The sequence below is a fragment of the Sitophilus oryzae genome, unplaced genomic scaffold, assembly GCF_002938485.1.
Source record: "Sitophilus oryzae breed Bouriz unplaced genomic scaffold, Soryzae_2.0 scaffold_1614_pilon_pilon, whole genome shotgun sequence".
NCBI lineage: Eukaryota > Metazoa > Arthropoda > Insecta > Coleoptera > Curculionidae > Sitophilus > Sitophilus oryzae.
This window is the reverse complement of record NW_022146297.1, coordinates 3,452,935-3,463,271: the sequence shown is the minus strand read 5'-3', so window position 1 is coordinate 3,463,271 and position 10,337 is coordinate 3,452,935. Positions and strand designations below refer to the sequence as shown.

Below are 10,337 nucleotides of genomic sequence, written 5' to 3'. Positions count from 1 at the left end.
CTATTCCTTCAGTTCTTGATCGATGAAAATATTATTTATAACTATATAATTAGTACTGCAGACTGCAGGTTAAATAAAAGAACAAAATCAAGTAGAATTTGTGAACAAAAACTCAAAAAATAATAAAAATATTTTGAAAAAGGAACCGTAAACGTCAATGTCAGCCAAGTGTCAGAGTTCAATTGGATCTACCACAGATTATCAATTTGAACGATTTGAAGTACAGTCGATTCCAGTCTAGAGATTTTCGTTTTTTAAGCCTCCCATACTGAAGTCCGCCATATTGGGAAGTTTTAAATGAATACAAGTATAACTGTCACTAGAAACTTGCCATGACGACACTAGCCCTCTTGGTTGCAATTTTATTGAAAAATTGCTCTTTTTCAAAATCTGATCTAGATAGGTATAGGAAACCCTAATATAGTTTGAAAGAGCATTTCAATCTGCTTCGATTTATTTTAAAAAATACAGGATGTTGTATTTGAAATAACAAAGTTTTTATCTAATATAAATTCTTAAAATAGATTTTTTGATACCCCTGTATAAACTTAAGGAAGCAATAACATTTTTCTGTAAAGTTTATTTCCCTACCTTTAAACTCAGCACAATAATTAATTCTGAAAAGTAATGTACAGGGTGTTAATAATCTATTCTATTGTAGCATGCAAATTTAAATATCTTTAAATATCTCAAAAACCAAAGATTTTAGACATATTTAACCCTTAAAATAAATGCATTTTTTTGGGCCGAAGAATCCAAAAATGAAATAAAATACCGGGTGTTCCATAAGAAAAAATATAACTTTGGTATGGATCTTAGTTCTGAAACACCCTGTATATTTCACAATAATTTTAAATTGTGCACATTGTCTCCCCCCATAAAATATTTTGTTTCTACATCTTTCCGTTTTCGTATAATCAACCGAGGCGAATGAGGTGCACCACCCTGTATGTCTATAAAAACACTATTGGGAGTTTTCTCGTCTTGGCATTTAACGTGTATAGCATGATAACACAGAAACTTCACGATAATACACCTGTTGTATTTCTAGATAAAACGCCTCCGCTAGAAAGATTACCTATTTATAAAATATCATAAAAATAAAGTTTCTGATCAAAAATATGTCTAGCAGAGCAAGTAAATAATGCATTACTAAACATACTTTTAGTAAAAATCATTGCATAGATGTTCTTACTAAACAAATATTAATAATTATGTTTAACTTAATTTATGAAATTAAGATTAATTATATAAAGCAGTAAAGCAATACTAAGTCGCTAATTTGCTGTAAAAATATTTAATATAGAAAAGGTCAATCATATCTTAACAAATAATGAAAACTTCATATATGTTGTATTTAAGTATTATTCTGTAATAAATCAACACACAGAAAAATAAAGATGAGATTATTATGAATACATTTTTATAGGTATCAAGAAAATAAATATAAATATAACAATAATTCAGTAAAAAACTTAAACTCTTTTCATACTGACATAATATAGAAAGTAACGATCCCTGTCCAATGAGACAGGGAGCATCAAATTTCATCAAATAAAGCATCAAAATAAATGTAAAGGGTTGGTTTGTAATATGTATTATCTTAGTTTATATATATCTTCTAGTTTTGTAATATATATTGTATCTATTCCTTCTATATCTCTAGTCCTATTGCTTTAATTTGTAAAATGTATTGTTGCAAAGAGAGAGAAGGTTTTGAAAAGGCATGTCTATTTTTTAGCCGGCGCAATTTACCATGTGGGCATAACAAAATTTTTTTTTAGGAATTCGTTAGTGTATAATATGCATAGATATACGACAAGTCCTACGGAAGAGCCTATATAGCTCAACCCCCCCTACATTAAAGAGGCTCAAAGGTTTGGTCACTTATATATAAAATGCAGCCGATAAGTTTTCAAAGATTTTATCTTAGACGGTGATCTGGTGCTAGTTTGTGAACATCAACACAAATATGAATAAAGAACTTTTAGTGGCTTTGATAATATTAGGTAAGATATGATTTAATTTACGCATAATATTTGATTTTCACCTCACAATTTAGAATAATTGTCAAATATAATAAAAATTTATATTTTTTTTATATTATTGTTAGCTTAATTTCACACTCAGATGCAAAAAAACGCAACGGAGAAAATTTGTGTTACATTTTTGCTATTTTTGGCCCTATTTTCCTGAATTTTTTAGCAGGCTGGATATAATTATATCACCTTTTATTCGTAAACTAAGTTTTTTTATAAACTTTAGTATTTGGCACACATTATACAGGGTTAATCGAGGGGTTGTTTTTTATCTTAACTCTAAAACACCGTGTGAAATAATTTCGTGTGTAAATTTTCCTAAAATATAATTTTACGGTCAGAACCATGTCTCCTAAACATTTTATTTTATGGATCATGTCAATACACGCATTGGTTAATTTTTAAGAGGGAAATGACCTTGCCACCAACAATTTACAATTTTTTCAATTACCATTTCTTTTTTGAAGTTATTTTTCAATGTAACAAGGCGGCTTTGGTAATTATTGCGAACTATATACGACTATGAACTGCCCATCATGTTTGACGTTTGGCAAATGCTTGGCAGGAAAGCTAGAAGTCGCGAAGCAGTACCAGCTTCATTAAATGAACTTTGCTGGGTCCTTAAAAAAGAATGGAAAAACATACGCAATATGATATATGCAGTCTCAATGACAGTGTGAACGGACATATACAGGCAGTTATACATACAGGGCAGCAGTACAAGGAGAAAATTTAGACGAAATTATTGAACAGGGTGTTTTAAAGTTAGGGTAAAAAACAACCTCTCGATTAATCCTGTATAATATATCAAATACTAAAGCTTATAAAAAGCTGAGTTTGAGAATTAAAATTAACATTGCTAAAAAATTCATGAAAATAGGGCTAAAAACAAAAATATAACACTTTCAATTTGACCAAAATTTTCACCGTTTCGTTTTTTTTTGCATCTGAGTGTATATTCTTAATTCTATTTTTTGAAATAAAAAATATATACAAATTTGTAGGGGGCGCCACCTACATGTGTTTTAACTGTTATGAAGAGTAATAACTTTTCGTCCGTACCTGTATAAAATTACTGAGTGAAAAAATATACATTTTCGTGACTTTTTACGTAAAAAATGTCTCTTGGTAAAAATCGCTACGAGCAACCGTTTTTGAAAATATTTAAAATGCAACCTGTCAATACATAGTTATTATTGACAAAAAATAAACTAAATGTTAAGTAAATAGTTATTTTAGTGAAATAATAATTTGGGAAATTTTTATTTTTTTAAATTAATCATAAATTTTTGTGGGAAAAAATGACGATAACACAGTTTCTGTTAAACTGTTTAACTAACTGTTGCGTTCTAACAAATTAGCGTTTTGTAAAAATCAATACATACGCTTGTAGAAAATTGAACAGTCTTCAAAAATGGTCTGATATGAATTTTCATTTAATCGATTCGTTTGAAAGTTATTGAATGTTAAAGTTCAACTTCAAACAACAACAAAAATATGTTTCTTTTGACTAGATTTACCACCCCTTAAAATGCTTGCACTTATTTCTGGGACACCCTGTACAATGATACATCGAAAAACCCTAAAATTTCTAGGAGGGCATTCATATTTAAAATGTTTTTATACTGTAAAATAGTTTGATTATTAATAATATTTGTGTAAAAATTTGGTAAAAAATAAGTTCTTTGACATATTTTTTGTTTTGAAAATGATGTACAGAAATGCCCTGATTTTTATCTTAAAATAATACTAAGTTAAGTCCCCTCTCCCCGAGAACTGTAAATATATATTATATTTTTTGACTGCCTTTTTCATAGTGGGGCTGTTTTAAATATAGATTGCTAGACTATGTAGAGAATAATGCAAAATTACATTGGGAGCTTATATCGTGCTAAATGGTCGATTTAACACACAGTTTTTCAAATTAATGATTCCAGTCTAATAACTATTTAGTAAACATAATATGTTTAATTTATGTTACTGACGACAGATATTGATAAATTGGATTCAAAATATCTTGAGAACCATTACTCGTAGCGATTTTTACCAAGAGACTTTTTCTACGTAAAAAACGTCGTAAATCTATATTTTTTACTCAGTAGTTTTATACAGGTACGGACGAAAAGTTATTACTCTTTATTAAAAATATGTAGGTGGCGCCCTCTACAAGCAGGAGTGATATTGACCTCAAAATCAAATTTCTCAAGTCAAAAACCTCCCAGATACTAATTTTCATCCGAATATTTACGTTACTTCAGAAATTATTAAAAAAAAATTGAAATATAAATGAAACTTCTACACCCTGTATTTCCGAAACAAAGCATTTTAGGACATAGTTTATACGAACTTTTTTACTTATTTTTATATGCAGAATATGCTGCAGAAGTTTCAGGAATAGAGTTCGGCCACCGTGTATAATACCTCCCTGTCATTTTTCCATTTTTTTTTCATTTTTATAGGTGTAGTTTGGGGTGAAGTCGAAACCTGCAACTCATGCGGGTCGGAATGCCAATCCGCCTGCGGAACGCGTCATTTTCGGACGTGTTGCTTCAACTACTTGAAGAAGCGCAGCAATCCCGAGCCCTTTGCTCTATCGCTAGATCCCAGTTTGCGTTTGGAGCTATGGCTAGCAAAGTCCAAGTATCCATACTTGCAGCCGAAACCCGTTACTCAAGAGCAAATGGATATGCCCGATATATCGAATAGACGAGATAACGATGATCAAAATCCTGATAACTGAGAGAACATTAAGTTTTTTTGCAACCCATTTTTATCAGTTCATCTTTTGTTTTATTACTAAACTGCTACACATACTGCGTGATAAAAAAATCTTATAGCTTTAGAGTTTCAACTGAAATAGCATCTACTATTTTAATTTAAATCTAAACTAAAAGGCCTCTGTTACGCTTTTGTAAGTTCAATTATAAATAACAACGTTTATTTCGAGTGTTTAAAGTAAGCTTTACTAAAGGCGCGTTTACAAGGGTCAAGTGAATTGATCAAATCACTTTAATTCAATTCGCATGATACAATATGATCGTGTAAACTCGACAAATCATTTCAATTGATCAAGTGAGTTGATTCAAGTCTCAATTGACTGTTGTTTAACTGACTGTAATTTAATCTATATATTAAATGTTTTTCTCTCAAATAAATTGAGGTATTAAACTCTTCATAAATTTACTATATAAATAGTTATGTTCAGATCTAATAAAAATAAACACTAAAAACAACTAATTTGATCCGAATAAAAATAAAGTTCAATTAAATAAAAAATATTGTTTTAATAATTATTATAAAACAAATATTAATATAATTTTTTTAAAAAATTGATATGTCTATAAAATATTTATTTCGTTTAAGTAAAGAGTGGCTATAAAACAAATATTAAGTTGTTCTATTTAAATAAAATTTGTTTTATTCAAATAAACTAGTACCGCTTAATCGAAAAAAAAGGCGTCTAGTTGGCTTGGAAATGAACATCAATGACATATGACATACCCTATATAATTTTAAATATGAAATGACAGCGAACTTCATTTGATACTCATCCCTGACGCCGTTTTTTTTTCGATCATATTGTATTTCGGCCATAAACGCATGTAGTACTGCTTTACATCAAGACTACACGGGAAAAAACAGCTTTCTCCATTTTAATTTGAGCCGAGAAAAATGAGACTTACGGTTAGAATCTTATCCTCATTCGTTAATTTTTAAAGAAATATATTATTTTCGGTTGAATAATTTGAAAATTTAATTACTACCAATTCTGAATTATAAATATTGCTAATTATCGCAATTTTCTGAAATACCGAAATAAAAATGTCAAAATGCAAAACATAACTGGGCAAAAATCAGGGATGTCCAATTAAAGGTTGTCCTAACCTAAATCTAAACTATTATTTTTTTGTTGTAAGAAGAAAATAAATATTTAAGTAGGTTATTATTAGAATACATAAATTTACTACATGTAACATGCAAGAAGCAGGCTTGTCGCCCATGCGTAAGGATATCTCTGGTTTTTGCCATTTACACGTGGACTACTCTGGTTTTTCCCTTGTACGGGAAAATAGCCAAGCTGTAATATCTCTGAAGCTAAGCGGTATTATTGCTTTCTTTGATGGTGCCTATAAAGTTGTGTCGCTATCTTAATTTCTATTATCTTTCTTATTATCTCTAAATGTGACATATCTGTTATTTCCCGTGTAGTATATAAAATATACCTATCAGTTTCAAAATAAAACATTAATTGACCATAATCCACAAAAACACTTTACTTTTAAAACTGGACGCGCGAATCAGCAGATGATGCTAACATGGTTAGCGAAACGCGCGTCCAATGTGAATTGGTGTTGTATTTTGCTGTTGAAAACACCAGAAGTTCCAGCCCATCTTGTATTACAGGTCAATTGATTAAGAACAATCCAAACTTAGTGAAAATAGAGATAAATTATATTTAATCTTAATAAGAATATTGCCAAATAAACCATTTATTTGACATTTTTCGGATCTTATTTTCAGTGTACTTTTATTTGAAGCATAATATGTTAATAAGTATTATTTAGACTTAGATATATTTTATTCAAATACAATAACTCATTAGATATTTTGTTTTTTGAAAACACTTAGACATTATTAACACAATATTTTTATTTACTTGAACACTTTTTTTACTTAAAATCAAAAATTTGTGTAGATACAACACTGACTGAATATTTGTTGGTTTATATCTTAGATATTTAATACTATGTTTATACTCAAATACCGTAGATCAACAAAAAACGGCGTCCAGTTGGCATGGAAATGAACATCGATGACATTCCTAACATAATTTTACATATAAAATGACAGCGATCTTCATTTCATAGCCATCGCTGACGCTGTTTTTTTTTTCGATCGGGTATCTTGTACTATCACAGTTCTTATACTTATAATACCGAAGGGTTTAGAAAAATCACGACCCAAATCAAGAAATTGATAATTTAGATTCTAGACTATAAGATTTTTTTCATATATATTTTGTTTAATTAATACCCCTAATATATCTATACATTTTAAAAATAAAGTATATTTATTAGATATAATATATTTATACATAATATCAAATTGTTTAAATTGTTAAAATAGAAAATTGGTTAATAGCTTACTCTTTTTCTTTAACCACCTTATTTATATTTTAATTTGATTAAATCGTCATTTGGTTAAAACTGTATTAAAAGAACTAAGAATTTATATCAGGATAAATCTATGTCGAACAGTAAAATGTGCTTTTTGAAATAATATAGCTGAAATAATATACACATTATTTTTTTTATTCAAAATAACATAAAAAACTTAATATAAAACCTACTACTAAGGGTCGGCATTTCTGGTCTTGGGTACCGGTTTTCATGTGTACGAAGTAACACGCTAGTAAAATAAGATGTACTGAATAAAGACAGAAGGCGAGTATTTTCCCAAGCGCATGGAATCTAGCGTCAGATTAAGTAGTTATGTAATAAATACTTCGTATTTTTGCTCACTCCGACTTACTAGATTGCCATAATGACTCACTCCTATACATGTAAACGCCGACCTAAAGGTTTGCTTGCCAGCGGGGTATACCCCATACAGCACGTCCAAATGAAATTACGTTTCTACACGGGAGACACATGAGAAACAAAATATGTTAAAGCGAACCTAAGTGTTCATCTAGTTCTAACATATACATATGAGATACACGCAGGTTTATATTGATAGAATTGTGATACAGTGTTTACTAGTTGATTGAAGTGAAGATTCTAAAGAGTTTTTTGTAACGTAACAAATAATTATTAAAATGATGAAATCTGACGTCGGTATATGAGACATACAATGTATAAGTCATATGTATGTGTGATACTTCGTATCATAGTTGTGCCTATAGTACACACCTTGTAAAAATATGACGTATACGCATAATATAAATATCTATATATAGACACTTTGTAATAGTGTACTGTTGTGTCTACATTCTAGCATGAAATGTAGGTGTGCGCACGCGCGGGTAGCCTCAGCGTAGATACACCGACCAAGTGTATCTTATGTGTCCTCATGGTGTCCTCTCTCCTTTCTCCTCTCTAGGAGTGGTATGTGTTAGCAGCCATTATTGTTTTATTATTCGGAAGCTCTATATAAATGTTCTGTGTGTGTGTAGTTTAAAAGAGATTTTAAGGTAAGCACATGTTTTTAATTACCTTGTTACACCTTCCTAAGAGTATTATTAATATTATAGCAGCGACTCTTCCCTTACTCGATACCCAATTTACCAAATTTTGACTCCAATGAATGAAAACTCCAAATATTCTCGTATAATGATAAAGAGGTTAGCTCTGCAATATATTTTTTTTTAATTTGGAAATAATAAAAATCTAAATGGACCAGACAAAGAAAGATTTAAACACTTCAAAGAACTTCTTACACTGATATTCGGTAAGTTATTGATGGATCAATATACACACAGATATGTTTAATATTCAATAATCAATTTCATATAAAATTTAAGGGTGAGATTGTTAATCTGGAAATAAAATACAACAAAGTCCAACAGTGTGCTCGATGAATGAGTATGCTAACAAACCAACTGCTTGGAGGAAAAAGAGGAGAAAAAAATGACTAAACGAGGTCCACCAAATCGTGGCGATATACCAGTGTTTACCATTTTAGTATGTTGTTATACTAGGTACTTATATTTTTAATACATTTTGATACAAATTCTGTTCTTTTACAGTGTTTTCTTACTTCTGGTTTCTGCAGTGTAAATAGTTATTATTATTGTGTTATTTGCGCTATTGCGTTCCATGATATAAAGAAATATAAGAATTTTATTTTTTAACCACTTAGTCCATTTTATGGAAGAAAAATGGTACATTTAATATAAAACAAAAATGGAACAATTTTAAGGCTACATCTCTTGAACTTACGATCGAGATACTTTTGGAAAATACAAAGTTTTGCCTTCGTAATTTTCGTTCTAAAAAAATATAATTTTTGCTTTCATTGAATAAATATTTCTTAAAAAGAACGAAAAGTTAGGCACCAAAACTTGTATTATTTCCTAAATTCGTTCATAAGAAGCAGTTTTATCTAGCACAAGATGTATATACGAAGCAAAATACATACGTATACACGCGGTAGTCACAACTGCAATGTGTAAACAGAGTTTAAACGTAATACACAAGCACTGTGTATCCCTTACTTTGTGTATACGTAAATGCTATACTGTGGCTACATTGTGAGGCGGACGTTTAACCTTTGTGCATACGTGTTGAACTACAATGTGTAAACGTAGCATATTTACATCAGGGGAATTGTGTCACCCTGTGTCTACATCTAATAATGTAAACACATCGTAAATGTGATTTGATGTGCTGTATGGGACGCTACTATGTACTTAACAACGATTGTGGCTGACTGCGTTACTAACGATCTATGCCTGTTGATTTGTTAATAGTTAAGACTTTAGTTGTTTCAGTTTTTAGCACTTCAAGGATTTTGTTTTTGAAGATATTTTAAATTTACAAAACAAAAAAAAATAAAAGCAGCAAAAATATTTAATTGACTCATATTATATATGATCATATTAATTAATATATATAATATGATCATATTAATTAATATTTATACAAGGTAGCGCCTCTCATACGCTGCGGAGGCTCCAAGGAGAACGATATTTTGTATTGAAATTAAATTTTGTGAGCATATGTAGGCTAACTCAGAGCACTTTTTAAAAATATAGAGTTCTACAGGGTGTCCCCCAAAAAAGTTACATATCAAAGTTGTGTTTTTTGTAATGGACCACCTTATATATTAATTGATTTTCGGATTCTGGGAGAAAAATAAAGGTGAGTTTTATTAGAGAAGGATATGACTAAACTGTAAGGTTTTTGACATATTTAACATTTTCTAAAAATAAAGAACAATTTTTAAATTACAATAAAAGCTACTTAAATTGGAATTTACCCGGTATAGCCTAATATGTAGTTAAATTAACTATTGTACTTTAAATCAAATTAAAACTTGATCCAAAAAGTTATACAGGATGAGATAAAATTAATATTGAACATTGGTCGCCTTTAAAAGCATGTTACTCGTTTATTTTAAATGGAACACCCAGAATATTATTCCGATATTCAATGTCTTCAATGGAGAATTCATGTCTCTTCATAATACTATTAAAGTTGCCTACCACTCAAACAAAGATTTCCCTAAATATTTTCATTTACATGATTTGATCTGAGTAGATCTTTATTATTTGATAAAATCTAGAGTGGCTGTGAT

At 29.7% G+C, this 10,337-nt stretch overlaps 1 protein-coding gene across 1 annotated transcript; it reads left to right on the top strand.

The window, feature by feature from the left end:
* The first annotated feature begins 1,745 nt into the window (after window positions 1-1,745).
* Window positions 1,746-5,282, top strand: LOC115880089 (U-scoloptoxin(20)-Cw1a). Its single transcript, XM_030897218.1, has 2 exons — window positions 1,746-2,009; window positions 4,499-5,282. The coding sequence occupies exons 1-2, from the start codon at window positions 1,973-1,975 to the stop codon at window positions 4,777-4,779; spliced, it is 318 nt and encodes a 105-aa protein (XP_030753078.1). The 5' UTR covers window positions 1,746-1,972; the 3' UTR covers window positions 4,780-5,282.
* The last annotated feature ends 5,055 nt before the right edge of the window (window positions 5,283-10,337 follow it).

Coding starts and splice junctions, on each gene's coding strand:
- LOC115880089 (XM_030897218.1), top strand. CDS start 1,973: ATGAATAAAGAACTTTTAGTGGCTTTGATAATATTAG. Junction 2,010..4,498: donor AGTGGCTTTGATAATATTAG/GTAAGATATGAT, acceptor TCATTTTTATAG/GTGTAGTTTGGGGTGAAGTC.